This window comes from Oculina patagonica, chromosome 2 (genome assembly GCF_052425735.1).
Source record: "Oculina patagonica isolate OP01 chromosome 2, crgOcupat, whole genome shotgun sequence".
NCBI classification, from domain to species: Eukaryota; Metazoa; Cnidaria; class Anthozoa; order Scleractinia; family Oculinidae; genus Oculina; species Oculina patagonica.
The window spans coordinates 37162753-37183028 of NC_135759.1; the positions used below are offsets into that span (position 1 = coordinate 37162753).

Consider the following 20276-nt stretch of genomic DNA (forward strand, 5'->3'; position numbering starts at 1 on the left):
TTAGGCTCAGACATTACCATCACCCGATAAGGATTTCCTTCATTGAATATTTATGAATTTGAGAAGCTGCTTACCTAAAATATAGCACAGTTTAGTTCAATTTTTGTATCGCAGCTTATTTATCTCCTATACAAAATCACGGATAATTAGTTATAAACTTTGATAAGGAAAAAGCATAAATGATTTTCTTAGTCTTGCACCCATAATTTCGTTTACCAAAATGCAAATATTTTAACCTGCCAACTGAAGAGAGAAGCAACCTGCTCAGGTAAAGCTAAGCCTGTTCTTTATATCACGGAACAATAAATCCAATACAAAGAAATCTTACTTCTGGAGTCAAAATACTGGAACAAAAAGAAAATAAAGCAGTTCCAACGCCTAGGATATCATCTAAGTGTAAGCAGTTAAGCAGGGGGGTATGTCATGGCATTATACGATTCAGTAACTTTTTTATGACTACAAAGTTACCTCTCAATAGAAGAAAATACTTCAGAGGCAATAATAAAGAAACGAACACTAATTGTTATGAATAAGACGGACTACAAATGGAAAACCCGAATATGAACAGATTTTTAACCCCAGTGACAAAGAAAGAACCTGCTCAGGTAACCTAATTGTGCAGTTCTGTGCGTAGCCTCCCACGCAGTCGTTTTTAGCACGATCGTTCCTAAAAACGACTGCGTTGGAGGCTATACTGTGAGTCACGCAACACTAAATCGAACAATAAGTTGATAAGCTTTTGCAGAAAATAGAATTGGACGACAAGATAAAAGTCTTGTTTTTATAAGAAGTTTTCAATTTCGTCACAAAGGTTTTTACCTCAAGATGTTTCACTTTTATTTGCTTCATTAGTTATTCTTGTTTATGCTTGACCAATTCTGCTTGCAGTATCTCGTGGTGAACAGAATTTCTTCACGCCCACTGTACGAGCAGGTAGAATAGGCTATAATTTACGAGCAGAATTCATCCAAGCAAGCAAAGTCTTGCCCCTTGAGATCACTTAAAACCTTGTCAAGCATACTTAGCAAAACCCGTAAACAAATATGTTACCCGTAAAATATTTACGTGTATGACCCCAAGAAAGAGCCATGCTCTCATTGTCTAATGTTAGAGTATTTCTTTGGTACACGCCTGGTAACTAAACTTCTACATTCTAAAGATAAAGCAAGCGCGTATTCTCTTGAAGTAAGTTAACACCTTACAGTTAATCTGTCGCTTTTTTGTCGAATAATTTACAACTGTTCGTTTAAGCAAATATTTAACTATGGCATTTTCTTTGTTGTGTACAAAATGTCTCCATGGATTTAGCTAAGTAGCCTTTAAAACTCTTGCAGGAACTCGAGGATAAGGTCGCTAGAAACTTGGTGCTTTTCAGATTGAACATGTCGTCACTGGTTTTCAGATCCGGGTTTCTTATGATGCTCTGTCTTATTTCGCATCTATCAAAAGGTTGGGAGTTTCTCTTTATTGAAGTTGTTGTGGGACTTATTATGAAAACTTTTTTTGAATGATTTGACTTTTACGGGGATGTAATGAGGGAGCCAGTTATTCGCATAAATTAAACTGTTATATACAACAGAGTTGGATAACGAAGGCAGTGCGTTAGTTTAAAGCAATTTTATGGCTATCTTAAAGTTTACGTTCCAGTGTCAGTTGAACTGCCACAATGTATAGTTACTGTCTTTTGTCTAAGAAGTTCTCTAATTCGTGTGGGTTAGACCCGGTTAGTCTAAGTTTCATATGAATGAAAGGGTAAAGTTATATATATTCATTTTCACGCTATAAACAAGAATATATATAAAATATGTAGGCTTTTTACAAATATATACAAAGCGAAACGTGAGGTAAAAATAGGACCTTTCAGCCGACTGTTACCAAAGTTATGCGCATACATTTTTTGCACATCTCTAAACACAGCGATTATCTTCCCTCGTCCATGAATATAATAAGAATTTGATCTTCATTATGTTAAAATATTTCAAAAACTGTTATTACATTATCATTTTTTTTAGTAAGTATAAAACTAAAACAGTCATGGAAAACGTAAGAAGTCAGTCTCGGTCGACCTTGCCGCTGAGTGCAAGGGTTGCACAGTGATCAAGTACGATTTTGTTTAGAAACCGGTTAAGAGGCAACTTCGTCGTTGTTTTCTACCTCTCCTAAATGTTACAAAAAATAAATCGAATTCGTTAACGAGGGTGACAATAACAGTCTTGCGACTGACAAATCTGTGGCCCTTGTATTCCCGGTCGAATTGGGATTTAGAAGTGTTGGTCTTCTTGTAAGGACGATAACCGGTGAACCTGGAGAAAGCCCCTCGGAAAAGAACTTTTCAAGTCGACTATGTTTAATTTTGTTTTCCTTTTGGGTTAAGAGGGGGTAATTAAATTTAACGAGTATTAAATTTGTCTGAGACAAATTTGAGCAAGTACTAAATTAAGCGATTTTCGCGTAACTCGCTAAAATCGCTTTAATTAGTAGGCGCTAACAATGGTAACCTTAAGATATGTAATGCATCTTTCAGCTATGGAAAGTTCATCTAGCAACAGTGTTGTGAACGACTGCTACACTTTTCATGACGTTGACAGCACATGGGAAGACGCCCGCAAGGCTTGTCGTGCAATGGGAGCTCACCTGGTCACCTTCGAAACGACAGAAGAGTGGAACAATGTGAGGAAATTCATAAGAGAAAAAGTCGACAAGGGTGACAGTGATTATGTGCACTGGTACATTGGACTCCGTAACGAAAGTGGAACGTGGAGGTGGGTTGGGGAAGGTACTCCTGGTGTCTCTATAACTGAGGATGACCCTCGCTGGCAGCTCGATGAACCCAACACCAGCTCTGGCTCTGAACCTTGTGGAGAAATCAATGCTTTGTATCGAGGTCAGCGGGGGCACTTCAACAATGTCGAGTGCAATGTGAGATATATGGCGGAAAGAAGAAAGTACAACGGCGAGCCTGTGGATCCACGTGGATACATTTGCGAAAATGACTAATAACAGCAAACGTTATTGTGAGTTAACATGAGTAATAAGAAATGATCGAAATGTCTCAAAAGTAGCAGTGCATCGAAAACAAAACAACTCACTTGAAAGTGACAAGTAGCAGTGTAACCAAAATAAAACCAACTTATTTAAAAGTGATCAGTTGTCACAGCTTTTTTTTAAAGAAATAACTGACAATTTTTTATTAATTTTTCATATCAATGAACATCTGCTAACGATATTATGCATAGGCCCTTAACTATCCGTTTCTCTTCAAAAGCGGATATTTTTTGTAATTAATGTTGGTGTTGAATCAATCGAAAGGAAATCCTTCCACGCTTCTTTTGAAACCAATGCTTGGCAAAAACGTTTTTTAACAAAGCTTTCGGAGCCACACGGGGTTTGATGTACATTTCCAACGGCAATGTAATAAAACAGTTGGTTCATACGTTTAGCTGTGCACTATCGAGTTATGGTGTACTTGGGAAGATCGAGGAAAACTCAAGAAGCTGGAGTTGCTCTCAGCTTCTGCCTAAAGAAACACCTCCAAACCTCCTGCGTGCACCATAACTCGATAGTCATGCTAAAGCATGAACCAATTGTAAAGTATCACTTAACAGTTTTAAGTCTGTCCTCATGCACTTGAAACCTCTGAGGTTCTGCTCGTGGACCTCTGTTGAGTCTTTAAAGGCTTTTCGAGACCAGTGGTGAAGGAGCCCTACTAAATCATGTCGCATTCTTAAAAAGTTGATTGCTTCACTTGAAAGAAAATATAAAATTTAACATGAAATATGCTATGAGCATTCACAAGATGCAAGATGGCAGTGAAACAGTCGAATTCAGCGCACGTTCAGATATTGTAGGATCATCGTTTTCAAAAAGTTTACCACCTACCATCCAGTTAAATAGGTCTCTTTACGCTCCTGAATATTGTTTTGTTGCTGCGTGACTTTCAGAACATGGAAGACGTCTTTAAATGCTTTAACGCAACTCAGACGGCGAAATGCAAATCACGCGAGAAAAGGGAGTCTGAAATGAGGCCATTGTTAAAAACAAACAGACTTGGAAATGAACGATAAGAAATATGTCACTAAAACAACCAAAGCTTATTTTAGTCAAGATCAAAGGCTTTAGAGACAAAACTTAAAACAGGGAAAGTTTTAGTAAGCAACCTTAACACAACGGTTTACAATCAGAAAATTCAGTTAAAAGAGTACAAAAAGACACCAAGAAAAGCTCAAAGCGAGAAAGATTCTGCGATGGAGAAAGGTGTATCTGTTGTGGTTCAATGTTATATGCTTGGTTAAATTTTATTTTCCTTTGTTTTAAACTCATTATCATACATTACCGTATCCAAAAACAAAGGAAAATAAAATTTGAACCAAGGATAAAATTTAACCACAACACATCCTTATCTGCAGTAAAGCCGAGAAGTAAAAAAAGACAAAATAAGGGTCAGTTGATAAGAGATTAAATCATGTGCCAAGAAACTTATCATCAATACAAAAGTCTTCGTTTTCGTGTAGTTCCAGAGTTGATGGTAAGACACAAAAGGGATAATGTAGCAACCTCTGGGAGTTTATATATCAACATTGATAAGAATTCAAAAGAGAGATATCGGCAAACAGAACCAGCCCGACTCGTGTAGTGAGGTAAACGAAAAGGGAGCAGGAAAAAACTTGCCGATTTTCCACGGCCCTTTTTCACTGCATTTTTATTCTCACTGCTTCGCGATTCGACTGAGAACAAAAGACTGCTCGTTATCTGACAGGGTGGAAGCTAATGGGCTAAATAAGTTGAAGAGCTTACTACGGTTCTTTTTTTGCAATAAAGCAACTTCTTAGTTGAAAATAAACAATGTACAATATAATACAGATCACACAGCAACCAGTGCCAGCCATGAAGAATTTTTATTTTCTCTCTATGATTTTTAACTCGATTCTTTAATAATAATTCAGGATTTTTTGCAGATCCTCTCCCTGATTCCACTGATTCCTATTCCTCAGACTCTGGATCAACCGGTGTTGCGTTAGCTGCAAGACAAAATAATTTTCGTCAGTTGACGTCATAAATTCTAAAATGGCGGCGAGCAGGAAATATTCAAAAGCGATAATCTTTTATATTTACCGTATTTTCTCAATTAAACGCCCCCGGCGTTTATTTCAAACTTGGCTTGGAGGACCCGGCGTTTATTTGAAGCCGGCGTTTAATCGGGGCCCGGCGTTTATTAACGGACTGCAACTTTCTGCCACTTTTTCAAATTGATTTATTTTTACAGATCTTTGAGACCAAGGGGCAGTTTGTCAAGGCGGGACGATTTTTCTTTTCGTTTTGCCTCGAAAAACTGTCCCTGGGTATCCAAAGGTGATTTTTTACCAAAGGTACATTATTACGGATTGAATAGTTTATGTTGCAATCAAGATTTGTGGCAAACAAAATATATTTACTTGTTAGCTTGACCTCAAATAAACGCCGGGACCTCGATCAAACGCCCCCGGCGTTTATTTAAAACCTAGCAATTTTGACCCGGCGTTTATACGAGGCCGGCGTTTAATCGGGGTCCGGCGTTTAATCGAGAAAATATGGTGTTATCATAACACAATTTTTATCTCCCTTTTCCGGCAAATTTGGAATTGAGGCATTATTTTAAACAACTCACCACCAAGAGTAGAGATTCCCAGTATTAACATACAGATTTCTGTAATTTAAACTCTTTTGAGTTTAACGCTATGTCTCTTTTCATTGCCACTCACCAGAGTACGGGTCGAAGGGCCAGGTGGGAACCTGCTGATTATTGAAATCTGCAGAAAATGTTTTCCCTCCCTGCGTAACTTGTACCTGAAACACAAAAATAATGGGTTACATACTAAATAATCTGATGTAAAGAGGGTGTGGCATAGTCTCGACTGCTGTCAAACATCAGAACTGAATATACAAAAACAAGAAAGGTCCTTCAAAGATAAGGATTTAATTTTTACAGTTCAAATCTCGATACATTTCCGGTATCCGGATAGTTTATCTTGTTTTTTTTTTAAGCTTTAAAAAAAGGTTCTACGTTTTTTAAAATAGCGATATGCAGGCTTTTCGGCTACATTTGCCAATTGGCACTTTGGTTCGGATGCGCAACATTAAAAAAGTAAAAATATTCGTTTACCTGAGGAACTGGGAATATGTTTACGCTCAGCAACTATTTTATATATCCTTGCTCATACTAACACTTCAATATGAACGAGATTCCCCGAAAAATAAAAAAAAGCTGCCTGGGACGTTTGACATTTGTGGTGCCAAGTTTCAAGAACACTGCTTCAATAGTTTTAGAGATATTGTTTATTCAGTATTTTACCATTTTTAGAGTCAAATCTTGTGACGTCATCACTGATCTAATTTGCATAATACAAAAACGTCAATATCTCTGAAACGAAAAAAGATATTTCGAAAAGAAAAACGCCATTCTTCTGTATTTTGAAAGGCCTTTCAAATAAGCAGAAAATATTTTTCATGTCATATACACTTTAAGAAACTATTTTCTTAAGAGAACAATCTCTTAAGAAACTATTTTCGGTCCAAAACCCTTGGCAGTCAATTTGCAAAATTCCCAAAAAAATCAGTTTTGAAGATATAACTATTAATTTTGAATGAGGAAGGCGAGTAATCTTAACCTTGTGCTACTGCTACTTAAGATGCCAAACTTCTAATCCCTTAGGGACCATTAAACGCGCTGCTAAGGTAACGAATTTTTACCTCCGGTCAGTGACGTTAACCTCTGCGCAAGCCATTATCCTTAACCAATTTCGCTTTACCGGCATCGTCGGTTATTTATATTGGCTCAAATCAAGATAAGATAAGATACATATGTTATTTGCCGGCCGGGAGGTCCGTATTCGGGGAAAAACTGTACCCGAGGTCTTGAGTACGTGCTCAAGACCGAGGGTACAGTTTTTCCCAATACGGACCGACCTAGGCCGGCAAATAACGTTTTTATTTTTTTCCTACTTTAATTTGTTTGGAAAAGAGACCGAGAAAAATGCGTCGCAAAATCTTTGTTTGTATACGCGCGGATTTGATTTCAATGTTGAGTCCGATTCGATCGACGAACAAGAGTGAAGAATTCTGTTTGCTATTTATTTCGGAATAAAATAGCTTCGTTTAAAATGAACCACACTCAAGTACGGTTCAGCATATTTAATTAACACTGCAGAGAATCAAGAAATGCAAGAAAAGCAAAAAAATCATAAATATAGCACACATAAGCCGCAAAACTTAACACATTTAAATCGATTTCGGCTTCCCGAACAATTGCCGATAAATGTTTTGAAAAGTCTTGAAAGAAACTTTGCTCGTAGGGTGTTAATCCTATTTCTTTTGACTCAAAAATAGTCTTTGACTGAAAAGCTAATTTACAAGATATTCACACTTGTATTGAACAAATTAATGATCTCTGCAATGATTCCAAGCAGAATTTTATTCTGATAAACAGTGCCAAACTGAATGAAATGCGCAGTGTCTACGTACGGCACAACATTGTGATAATTAATTTGTCCGTTTTTAATCAGAGTCTCATTTCCTTGAATGATGGCAAATAGTGCTCTGTTTTTAGCGAAAAGTGACGGATAAACAAAGCAGTTTAACTCTTAGAGGAAGTCTAAAAACCGGTGAAGTTTACCGCAATGGCGTGAAAATCATTGCGAAGTGCATGCACAAACTACGAACGGTAAACTACAACTCAATTTTGTTGAGAAATAAATAAATACTCGCTTTTTGAAGAACTTTGAGGCCTTTAATTCCACTGCTATTTTGTCCTTTCAAATTTACAATGGTTGGGGAACAGCTATTTCGATTTTGGAGAGCAAAATTTTCATGTGTTCGTTAGACCGAAGCTGCAAAATGATTTCGCGACGTGAGCGGTCCGTACGCGGGGTCCGGATGGGAAAATCAGGATCGCTGGAGCGCGTGCAATTAGCCAATCAGGTTCAAGGATTGAGGCCTGATTCCGGACGGCTGAGATGCTTGAGAACAAAAATAATAGTCATCTGTTAATTACATTATTCTGAAATAATAATATATTTTCCTTAGCAGCAAATATAAAAAAATCAGTTAATCGATCCTTATTTATTACTGGAAACATTATCACTGTACCTTTTGAAGCGTCCACCCACCAATTCCCGGGTTGGCTCTCCTACTCGGTCGCATCGTAATCTCTGTTATATCTCCCACGTGAACACCGGCGATTTCGGCTTTAATTACTTGTACATTGCTAAAAAGAATATCGATGAAGATAGAACTCAAATGCCTTGTGGTTTATGTTAAAATGTGAAGCTTAAAATATATTTTCTCAGCAATTATATATTTGGAATTATTAAACCTCTTCTAAGAGGGAAGTGACGATAGATGGCAGATAACGAATGCACACCCTTTATAATAAGCATCACAAAGTATGCACGTCGAAACAAGTTCAACAAAACATACACAATTCCGTTTCATATGAAGATGCGTGGAAATAGCAAACAACCCGGTCAAATATTAATCACCTTATGAAGAATACCTGTGTTCAGTTCTGGACATAAGTGATAAAAACGCATAAGAGATGAGAGGATTACAGCAACATATATCTGTGCTGATGTGACAAAAGCTGGGACCCTTGCCTGGAGGCTGAAGTAAGTTGGCCTTCAATCCAGTCCCGCTCCCAAACATTAAAGGGGGTGCTCCGTCAAGGAGTTTGTGCCGGATAACTAGATCAAAGACCTAACCTGTTCTTTGGTCACAGTTTAATTCTTTTATAGATATAAGCCACATTGTTGACTCGGCTAGATACAACAAGTACAAATCATACCCTTGGCTTTCCTGTCTCCCTATTAAGAGGTGCTCTGACGTTTTCAATTGCCCCAGTCCTTGAATCGTAATAAACAGTCTGTACTCGCTGTTTACATGAGCGTCTGGGGTGAAAACTTCCACTTCGTACTTAGCTATTGAAATAAAAAAGAATGTAAGGGGTCAATCAAAGAAGAATAAGTTACAATTTACAAAAATTGTTCTATTTGCCCTGCTGTAACAGAGGCTTTTTTCAGACGACACGCTTTTTTAAACTTATCACAAAGCGCAGTAATGCAAAATCAAAAAAACTAACTTACTTAAAAAAAAAACTGCTCTTATTGTAGATATATAGCAATAAATATATCTTAGTAACCACGCGCGAGGGCCGTACTGGGCGAATATTGGCCCGAGGTCTTGACAGTACGGAACGAGCGCAGCGAGGTCCATACAAAAAAGACTGAGGGCCAATAATCGCCCAGTACGGTCCCGAGCAAGCTTGGTTAATAAGAGATTTTTTACACTACTGGAAACTTTGGGTAGTGAGAATTGCTACCCGGTAGATGTTGTGGAAAACAATGTGCGGTAAAACTTTTACGCGCGATAAAAGAGTTATAATTATTTCTGTGTTTAAGTTCATTTCATTCTCAAAGCAATAAAAACTTCGAAAAACTCTTGCAAAAAAAACTAGCAAAAATCTTGCGCTAAATCGCGCGGGAATTAGCGTGGGATCATCCGGAACAAAACCCAGTCCTATACTTGGAAAATATCGGCCCTCGCGTGACCGGAAATAAAGTAATCTGATTGGCTGATTTAGTTATTGGCTCTCGGACCGCCTTAGTCGTGTAATAAAAATCTAGACTGTTCACAGCCTCTTTAATTTTTCAACGAAAAAAAAAAAGAAAAAAAGAAAAAAAGAAAAAGAAAACAGCGAGCGAAGCGAGCGTGATCGCGAAGCACAAGGGAGCTTGCACTGAAGTCCAGTCCTCTAGTGTTTCGTTTCCAGCGCTCGCCGTTTGCAGAAAAAAAAAAATACGAAAAAATATTGGGTTAATATAAGAACAGTCTAATAAAAATGTAAATTACAATTGAAATAAAATTCTTACTTGAGCATACAGCTCGTATCACTCGGGCCGCCAGACGGTCAGCGATACTGTTAAGATTAGCAGCAGTAAAACTGACGTCTATGGCATCTTCTGGTTGAGAGACAATGCCTTTCAGCTCTGATTCCCGCTCTGTATTTTGAGTGTTGGGAATAAGTGCACCGACAATTTTGACATCGTTATCAACTTTCAAAAGCTTTGCTGTTTTCTCTAGCCTGAAGGTGTCCATGATGGTTCCATTTTCGTGCTCTGCGTTTCCGTCTGACAACAACACCAGAACCTTGAGATTTTTTTAGCGGTTTAAAGAAGAAAAACGAAATATAATTAGCAACCTTATCAACAACAGAAGAGTTACAAAAAGTGAAAAAATTTATTTACCCCATTAGTGTTTTTCTACCTTAGTGAACTAAGCTCGCAGGATTTTTTTTTCTGTTTTTCAACCATGCATTAAGAAGTCTGTGTACTAATATGATTTTGAAATACTTTAAGTTAAAAAAAGTTCGAAATCACCTTTTTAAAAAAAACAGCATTTTCTGATTTATGATTAAAAATAAGCCACCCCTTTTCTTCCTGCCCACCCTCAACCCTCTCGCAGCCTCCCGAAATGGCTTTAAAATAATAATCACCCCCTCCCCCAAAGGATGGGTATGCAGGTAGTTTTTTTACAAGTTCGCCCCTTCGACAAGATAAATACAAGTTTGCTGATTTTTACAAAAGGTGTGCAACTATCATAAAACTATTTAATGTACTAATTGCAAGTACTAACACTCTCAGTTAGGTCTCCCACACTGTAAGAGACCTTTTACGGTACCGTCAATTGTCTCACGCATTTTGGTCCAAACTGGTAAAACAAGCCGTTGTATGCATGTTTACTACAGTGTAGTGTCGCACCGACATAGCGACCGATATATCGACCGATATATCAGTCGATAGTCAGCGGGTTGACATAACGGCCGACTGTCGACCGAAATAGCATCCGATATGTCGGTCGTTTATCGGCCGAGCATCGACCTACTTTCGGTCGACTACCGGCCGACTGTCGACCGACATATATTTGGCAGTAGATATATTGGTCGACACTAGCTATAATAAACATGATCCACTAACCTTTGCTGTATCTGCACCCTTTCGGTCGTCACGGCGGTTCTTAAACTGTCTCAAGATCATTCTATTTAAGGCGCGTCGTAAGAGGTTTTTGTTGCCTCGATTTCCATGGCTGTATTCTCTGTCCATGTAACTGATTGTGTCGGCTCTGTTACCGAAACAACTCATTTTCCGAGACGTAGCGTACGTTGCCAGTGCGTAGTTGTAGTCCAGTGTTTCTCCGTCCAGAAGAGTAAGCAATCGCCGCACCACGGTTTTTATGTTTGCAACTGTTGTTGTGGAAATACCCTGACTGTTTTGTATCAGAATAATCACATCTGCTTTGGGCCTGCACAAACCGGTTTCTGGAACTAAACATTCGGATTAGCAATTAAAGGCGTTCTCTCTACTTTGTAATCTTTGAATTTTGTCCTGGAGTCGCATCATATCATAATGGAATAAGGCCTAGTGATAATTTTAAACTGTAAAAATGTTAAATCCAAAAACATCCAATCCACTGCATCATCAGGGAAAGAAAAAGAAAATATATTCTGCGTAGGCCATCATATAACTGTAAAAATTGTGAAAAGCGTACAGAAAAATGCGAATATTTTTTTCTTAGTAAATTGCCGATCTAATGTTTTGGTGGTTGTTTAGGTGCCCTCAAACAGTTGGCTCTCCTTTTTTGCGAATGCGCAACTTGGATCAACCGTGTGATAACATTTTCATATATTCATTTCATTTTTCCATACATTTTTTGACACCTGCAATGGGCAAGAGCAATCTTAAATTAAGTCTTTTCACGGACTATCTCCTTTAAGGTTGGCTCTAAAACTGCTCCCAGGTTGTTGTTTTTATTTTGCCAAAATTTGAATCTCGACAACTCGTTTAAAATTTGAGTTATAAGCGCTTAAAGCCATGATTAACAGTGTTTTGAACATATGATATTGTTGCTGTTTATGTCAAGAAAATGACCACAACTTTTTACCAATGATTGAGCAGTTGTTTGATACTATTATGCCCCTCTATTATTTTAGCAGTAACTGATAAAGACGACAAAGATTTTTTTTTTAATGTTTTTTAAGATCATATACTTTGAGGTGACAGTTCTACAAATCTTTGTATTGAAATTAAATCAATCAATCAAATCAAATCAATATAAAGATTTGTAGAACTGTCACCTCAAAGTATATGACCTGGAAAAGCTGGAAACCATTGTAAGCCTCCTTAAGGTTCGTTTACATTGGCGATTTTTGACGCGCAACTTGATGCAATTTCCTTCGCGACGAAATTGCATCAAGGTTTCACGCAGCTTCGAAAATCCTGCGATATGTGTAAAAGGGCCTACCTCGGGGGGCTTAAGTGATTACATCAAATCAAAATGAAATAAACACTTACTTGGAAACGCACACGATGAAGTAAATCCAAGGTTATCTGTGTTGTAAATATCTTTGTAGTGCTGCATACACCGAACCAGCTCTATGTCACAGCGACATACAGCATGCCTACACGTCTTCTCTTGTTCATTGTTTGTATCGGTATATCCACTAGCTGGAACTACAATTAAGAATAAAAGAAAACCATCTTGCATAGTAATACCGGCTGAAAAGGTTTTAAGTTCACGGTGTGTGACAAATGCAGACTACAGACTGGCACCTTGGTTAGCCTAAGTAACGCTCTGGTTTGCCTGAATAGCACTTCACTTAGCCTAAATAGCGCTCTGGTTAGCTTGTTTACGGTGAGCTCTCAAAAATCAGAAAAATAGCAATAGTAACACGATATATTCTGTCTGCTGGTGCTGGTCCCAGTGCAGTCTTATTTGTCGCAGATCCGTCTGTTCAGTTCAGAACATGCGTAACGTACAATTTGAGTTGAGCTGGAAATAAGTTGATCAAGTTTAAAACTTATCACGGTAGCTCTTTAGGAAAACTAACAAGTCAAGGACTGGATAACGTTCATACCGTTTGGTGTCAATGTTTAACACACTAGCTTTTTAATTATCAATAGCTTTGTTGAAGACTACTTAAATGACTCTAATGTAACTCTAACTACTAATAGCTTAACTCCACCATAGCCGGTCCCAAGCCCGGATGAGAAAGGAGGAGGGTAGGACGTGAGGCTTGCAACCCCACCCCGTAACAATTGCTTTGCGGGGGGATAGAGTATGAAGCGGAACAGCCAAACCCTCAAGGGAACTGCCTTGCAGAATCCTCTCTTCCCCAAGATTTTGGATTGAGGATTAAGGATTGAGCTCTATCGTATCGAGGCCCTTAAGAGGACAAAAATCTTGTATCAGAATTAAGGCACATCACATTCTTTTTACATTTTTTAAGAAGTAATAGAGGTAATTAGTTATCTCTAACAACAAAGACAATTTCTTATGACAGCCCGAAAAAATGTATTTCAAATTTCCCAGAATTGAAAAATCATATTCAATTTTTTCGACTGCGAACCTACAGGCTGCATGTTGTGAAATTGGAACTGTCTATTTTGTCCGGTTCCCGTAAGAAATGGTCCTTGGTGTCATTACAGATAACTAATTACTTCTATAACGTCTTAACAAATGTAAAAAAAAGTGTGTTATATGTCTTAAATTATTCTGGTAAAAGATTTTTGTCAAACATTACTCGATTTCCTGGTGGATTTTGTCTTAAATAACAATCACTTAAAGAAAAACAGAGAGCGGTACCATAATAACCACTAAGCTAAGCAGTAACTTTCACACATGAAAGTCCTGAGGAGCAGAGGAGCTTTGGAGACAAACAGGGCAACGACCGATAGAGAAGGAGATAAGGCAAAGATCTCGGGGTTGAATCGGCCACACGCTGAGGAGACCAGATGGACATGTAGTCAAAAGACTCAATAGGGCACTAGAGTGGAACCTACAGGGCAAGCGAAAGAGAAGTAGACCCCAGCACACCTGGAGACGCACGAGAATGGCAGAGTTGGAGGAAAAACATCTTATGTGGAATGAGGCAAAGGGTACTGCACAAAATAGGGTAAGGTGGCGCACACTAGTTGAGGACCTATGTTCCACTTAGGAACGAAGAGTATTAAGTCAGTAAGTCATTTCTTCACACGATCATTCCATTATTACTGTTTAAGGTGGCTCGACCCAGTGTTTTTTAGCGATACTTACCAACTTTAAACCCCGTTACATTTCGTTATTTTATTATTCATTGTATTATATGGGGGATAACACGTGACTTTGAGTGAAGTTTTAGGAGGTTTTAAAGAGGGATATTTGAAAGAAAATTATTTTTGGAACTACCAGAGGGTTGACCCCCACGCAAGAGCGCCACACCGAGTCAGTGTTGTCAGGGACTGTTTGGGTGTCCGTCTATTAATTTTTAACTTTTTCTAATTTTAAAATCACGAAAATCTTCACAAATCTACTAAATCACCCCAAAATTTACAAAACACCGTAAAGATAGATTCATGAAATGGTAATATCGTTTCTGGAATGCCTGAATCGCAAACGGGATATTCGCATTAAATCGATGTTAAGCGGCGCGAGAACGGCTTTCGGGTGTAATCCTTCTTGACATGTTTCCTCGCGCAAGGACTAAGTAAAGAAAAAACCTTTACTTGCATTTCCAAACAGTTTACTTACCACATTTGTAGTTATTGTAATATTTGAATTCTTTATCAGCAAACACATAACCTCCTCCACTACACTCACGCTGATAAAATGCAGCTTCACAAAAATCATTGACTTTGCAGCAGCTAAAATGAAAAGAAGATGTTTAAAAACCAAAAGTCTGTTCGAGACTACGACTGTTTTGCTAACGAGCAAATCTATGCCTCGGTACTACCCCCTGTACTACCTCCCCCCACCCCCTGTCTCCCACACACTATACCTGGAAGGGAAGGAAAGGTGAAAAGGCGTTTAATTCATTTTTAATGCATACATTAATTTGTTTAACAGGAATCGAAGGAGTGAATCTGTCCCTTTACAATACTTCTACTTTGCATATTTTATGCCATATTTTAAAAGCCTTTTTTCATTGACGTATAGTGCTAAAAAAACATGGTTGGGATCGGGATCAGCCAATAAAAGCCATCAGGATTAAGGATTGAAGGGACATTTAAGTTGGGATGACGGGATCTGAAAACTCTATTGAAGATCCTTACTTACAAATCAAAGTTGTCCACAACTTTTCCTTGTCCACCTATACCACACCAGCAACCATACCAGTTGGTGAAAAGTGTCTGGCGAACAATTGATTCATTAAAGCCTGTCGCTTTTTTCACCAACTCCTTCACCAGAAGTGCCCTGGGTGTCATAACTGGTAGACTCCTGACACTTTTATCACCTTCCTTTCCTGAAAAATACATATTTTTTGTTAAAAAAAACTAGCTATATATATTTTTCCTTATATTTTGCTGGAAGTTCGTTTTATAAAATCGATTCCTGGAATGTAAAAAAAAAAATTCGGATTCTAATATTTTTAACAGATCACTGTTCTAAATAAAGAGCATAACCTGGCTGAGGTACGAACTTATTAAAGGTTTGCAAAAACACCACTCTTTTTTTCGTTCTGTAAATATGTTGTTAAAGCCTCATTTACAAAAGAAATACGTACGAAATGCCTCAGTTACCACGGTGACAAAAAAAAAAACAGTAAATGCAATTGTTACTTCATTGATCATTCATTTGTTGGAATTTAAGCTAAATGTTACTATTTTTAGCGATTACTAATTTTAGCGATTTTTTCAAAGCAAGAATTAGCGGCTATTTAATTAAGCGATTTTTCGAAAAATTTAAAATGTTAGTGATATCGTGGTTAACCAGGTTCTAACATATAGCTACGATGAAAATTAATGTTCAGTAAAAGAATAAACTCACTTGAAATTAAACGAGTATTTTGCATTGCCAGGAAAAACAAAGTTGTAATTACCGTCATCTATTTTTTTAAAAAAAAATTCAAGTCGGCTATGCTTAATTTTGTTTCCCTTTTGGCGTGGGAGGGGGTATTTAAATTTAACGAGTATTAAATTTGACCGAGACAAATTTTAGCGAGCACTAAATTAAGCGATTTTTGCCCATCTCGCTAAAATCGCTAAAATTAGTAGCCGCTAATAATAGTAACCTTACCTTCCGTTAGACCAGTTTCTTTTATTCCCTTCTGGATAGATGATGCTCGACCTTTTAAAAAACGTTCAATATATAACTGTTTTAAAATGTTACTGGCAGCTCTTTTTGTGAAATATGTGATAGATTTAGACCGATATTTTTCTTACATTAACATCTTCTTTTTCTCGGTTATTGCAAATGTGTTTAGTTTACAGACATTTTGTTAGTCTTGTATAAACTGGGTGAAGGGGAGTTGGCGCAACTTATGATTTCAAAAACCGAGATAATCTGGCAGGGTTGCTAAAAGATGGGGCAGAAATATGTTTTTTTTTATAATTTCCATTTTCCTTTTGCAAAACGAAATGATAAAGTAATGAAATAGCTTTTGTACCCCATAAAAATATCACATCTCGATTAAAATGAATTTAGTGATTGCTAACAAATAAGTATTAGGTGTTGACTCAACCCCGTTAAAATTTTAGTAGTTCCCTTCATTGTTTTTGGTCTTGTTAAACTTTAAGGTGCGTCAAAACTATTGTAAAAAAATAGTTTACCAAAGCTTAATCCCATTAGAAATATTGCCCAAACGAAAACGGCGGAAATGGTCTTCATCTCTGACCTGTGTAAAGAAGATATAACACGAGGTAAGTGACATCACGATGCAACTTTGAATCTACTGATGATCATGAGCAGCAAGATGAGGAGGCTCACTTTTCATAGGCGGATTTACGGATTTAGGGGGTTGCCGAGGGGGGCGCCCCACCTTCCACCCTCTTTTCCTTGGATGTATTCTTCCTCTGAAAACCATTGTAACTAACTGTCTTCCGAGCGGTATTGCATTGTACAGTCAGGGTTGCGTTGTGCGTCTGGGGCGAGGCTACGCCATTGCCGAATTGTTTTTCCGATCTTTCCCTTGCATTTAGAAGACTTTTGTTAAATTTAAAGGATCATCCCTCTCCCCTTTATTATGGCTTGTTCACTGGCGACGTATGTAAGTATACTCGAGTATTTGTGCGAAGCCTTTTTAACGTTGGACATTTTGTATTTTACAGATCCTTATTTGTATCTATTATCTGTTATAGTATTTATTTCTATTTCATTTAGTAACTCTTAATTGACTTGACAATAGCGTTCTGCAAACGTTGAAACGTCGTTTATTTTACATTTTTAAACCGATTTTACGATGTCATTGAAAGACGTTTGTCGCAGAAGTTCGTCGTTAAAGCCGTTACACATTGTTCTACAACAAAAGCTAGGAATAAAAATACAGCCCTTATAATTATAACAAGTCCTGTCGAATTCTATCTTTCCAAATGCACAGATTAACGCATTACAAAACAGCATTAGATCAATAACAGACTTTTAAACAGTACTACTTTCACGGTGAGAATGGCAAATAAGTACAGTATTAGTTTTGCCCTACAGCGGATTGTACGCACAAATTCATTGGTATCTGTAAAATACTAGCATAGTATAGAATAAAACGCTAAAACTGTTTTTCGTCTTTCCTCTTTTCCTTTTAGTGGATGAAATATTGATATGTACGAAGGATAAACATTATTTTTATCTACTTGAAAAGTGTGTAAATATACTAAGAAATCAACCTTTAACAAGATAGAATCAACGTGTGGTGGTAATGCATTATGATATTACTTACGCTGAGAAAACAGACAGCTTAATTTGATTCTCCTAAATTGGCAAAGTCAGTTCTTTAGTGCTTGCTGAGTTCATATAGTTATGTCCGTTCAACTGAGAGTTGTGACTGCAAAAGGTCGCCAGAGTTAAAAATTTAATGACCTTGTGTAAAAAGCTACCTGCAAAACAAAGCGGGGTAAGAGATTTGTTAGCTACTCGCGTTGCTTTTGAATGTTTTCTTACGATCTAAGCTCTAATTTACCAGAATGTTCATGCTCGAGAAAGATCTTCCAGTTGTAAAAAAATAAAATAAAACATCTATATTTTTACCGTACATCACCGTGACGATTAGAATATCTTTCATTTAAAAATTAATGAATTTTAAAAAAACTGGTAACTTATATACCGCAAAGTGTGTTACAATAGTTTATGTATCATAGCTTATGTTTTTCGCTACGAAATCAGCGACAATTCTCTGTAACTTTCTTTGGAGAAATAAGCAGTTTACGATTTGTAAGTCTTGCTCCCATAATTTCGTTTAACTAAGCCCAAATATTTTAACCTGCCAACAGAAGAGAGAATCAACCTGCTCAGGTCAAGCTAAGCCGGTACTTTTCATCACGGAACAGTGAATCCAACACAAAGAAACTTACTATTGGAGGGAGAAGAATATTATCTAGGTGTAAGGAGTTACACGGTAAAGAGTTATTTCACGGTATTTTTGATACTTTTTATAATGTACAAGTTAGCCTGAATAATTAATTCTTCCAGCAGAATTTCGAGGGAAATAGACCATTTTCCACTGCCGACAAGGTAGAATAAGCAAAGAGTTCGCCCAATTTGTGTCTTCCTCTGATACAGTGTAACAAGGCAAGCATATTGTGCAAAACCTGTTAACAAATATGTCACCAGTAAAGTAGTGGAAGTAGTTCTCAGTGGAGTGTCGTAAATGGAAAATACTTCATGGAAAGTGCGCGCGTACGGTATTTACGCACGAGTTGGTGAAGTATCAGAAATCAAACGAGTGAGCGGAGCGAACGAGTCGAGATTTCTATTAAAAACCAACGAGTGCGTAAAATACCGCACAAAGCACTTTCCATGTGGTATTGTGTCTATTATATACGTACTAAGATTGTCATTGAATTCATTGAACGCCCCATTTAATGAACAATTCAGTCGAAGATAGTGAACAGTCTAAGCAAGTTATTTACGTAAACGGCGTAAAGCAGTTCATAGTCTTCATCAGTCAACGGCACGTCCAGCAACTTTGTACTTGCTTCCACGACCGGTTGTTCAAGTCAACTGAAGCAGATAACCCGCAAGATGCTTGTTCAGTTCTTCTGGAGCTATTGTGTCTTTTCGCTCGTCGTGTTCTTCGCTTGTCAAAATATTCATCTAACTTTTCACTTTTGTTTTTCTTAGGAATACCGAGAAAGTTTTTTAGGTTAACGTTGGAATTATAATTGTAAAAAATAGCTTTTTAGCTTTTCCAAGAAATGATTTGTGTGCAAAACGCCGCCAATCAGTCTTGAATAAAAGCTTCAACTTGATGCGTCTCACACGTGAAAAAACATGATACGCGGCTCCTGAGTAGACGCAACAGCAGCCGGTACTCCGGCAGAACCACGTGGATACATCTGTGAACATTATTAAAGCTTACAATTGAATTACAATTTACTGTAAGTTAAGGAGGCTCACAGCGTACGTTTTTTAGCGCTTTACCCATTCTTATACTTTAATGGATCAGTACTACAAATATTTATCAGTTGCTGCTACAATAATGAAACTTCCAATCATTGCTGAACAAGTCGTGGTCATTTCCATGACGCCATTGGTTACCATAGCAACAGTATAACATGTTGAAGACACCCTTTATTTTCGCTTTAAGTACTTATAACTCAAAAATGACCCCGGTGACCGCAATTTTGTATTATTGAATAATGATAAGCACCTTAAGATGCAACCTTTTGCAAAGTTGAAAAAAATGTCTGCGGAGCGGACCTTTGAAAGCAGTGAAAAGCTAAACGTTCTTTTGAGCTTTAATTATAGCATATTTCATTTCAGTCGGTAAATTACTATAGCAGAGAGACTTATTCATCGGAATCTAGCGATGATAAGCTCTTGAGAATAAATAAATAAATAAATAAATAAATAAATTTTGTTCATAGTAGTCATGTACTGCTTCATCTAAGGTAAAGGCCCGTTCCAATATCTTCTTAGCTTTATCTAAGGAAGTAAATTGACCACATCCAAAAAAGGAAGACAATTTCTAAAGATAAATGGCCACAACACATCAGTGGCATAAGTGCCCCTAGGGATAGCGTTTTTTTGGCCAGTTTTCTGGAATATGCCCTGCCACACTATATTCGATCCATATTTGGACAACATCTCCACACGTGCCAGATAATGCGTTGCATTTGTCTTCAAATAGACGGTCTTTTTTAGGGTTCTCCATTTGTTGGCATACGTAAGTCTCTTGGCCTTTGGTAAAGTCATTGCGGGTATTTTCTTGGATGTTGATTTTTCTCTAACCCTTGTGAGACCAAGACAATGCAAATTCAATGACACAATTTTCACCTACACTG

The 20276-nt window shown here is 37.6% G+C and overlaps 2 protein-coding genes across 3 annotated transcripts; one reads left to right on the forward strand and one right to left on the reverse strand.

Annotated features, from left to right (window-relative positions):
- The first annotated feature begins 1120 nt into the window (after positions 1–1120).
- LOC144642055 (C-type lectin domain family 4 member D-like) lies at positions 1121–3144 on the forward strand. Of its 2 annotated transcripts, none has more exons than XM_078501053.1 (3): positions 1121–1185; positions 1335–1449; positions 2525–3144. In XM_078501053.1, exons 2-3 carry the CDS (start codon positions 1383–1385, stop codon positions 2995–2997), a joined length of 540 nt encoding a protein of 179 aa, XP_078357179.1. In that variant the 5' UTR covers positions 1121–1185; positions 1335–1382; the 3' UTR covers positions 2998–3144. The 2 variants fall into 2 exon arrangements, with proteins under 2 accessions (XP_078357179.1, XP_078357180.1); XM_078501054.1 differs by having other exon boundaries at positions 1180–1203.
- A 1735-nt stretch (positions 3145–4879) lies between these two features.
- Positions 4880–17800, reverse strand: LOC144644553 (uncharacterized). The gene is made up of 12 exons (XM_078504069.1): positions 17714–17800; positions 16611–16675; positions 16078–16128; positions 15118–15304; positions 14593–14705; positions 12378–12536; positions 11004–11350; positions 9900–10176; positions 8816–8948; positions 8122–8239; positions 5739–5823; positions 4880–5018 (listed from the first exon to the last, which is right to left on the reverse strand). Exons 2-12 carry the CDS (start codon positions 16666–16668, stop codon positions 4981–4983), a joined length of 1566 nt encoding a protein of 521 aa, XP_078360195.1. The 5' UTR covers positions 16669–16675; positions 17714–17800; the 3' UTR covers positions 4880–4980.
- Between the last annotated feature and the right edge of the window lie 2476 nt (positions 17801–20276).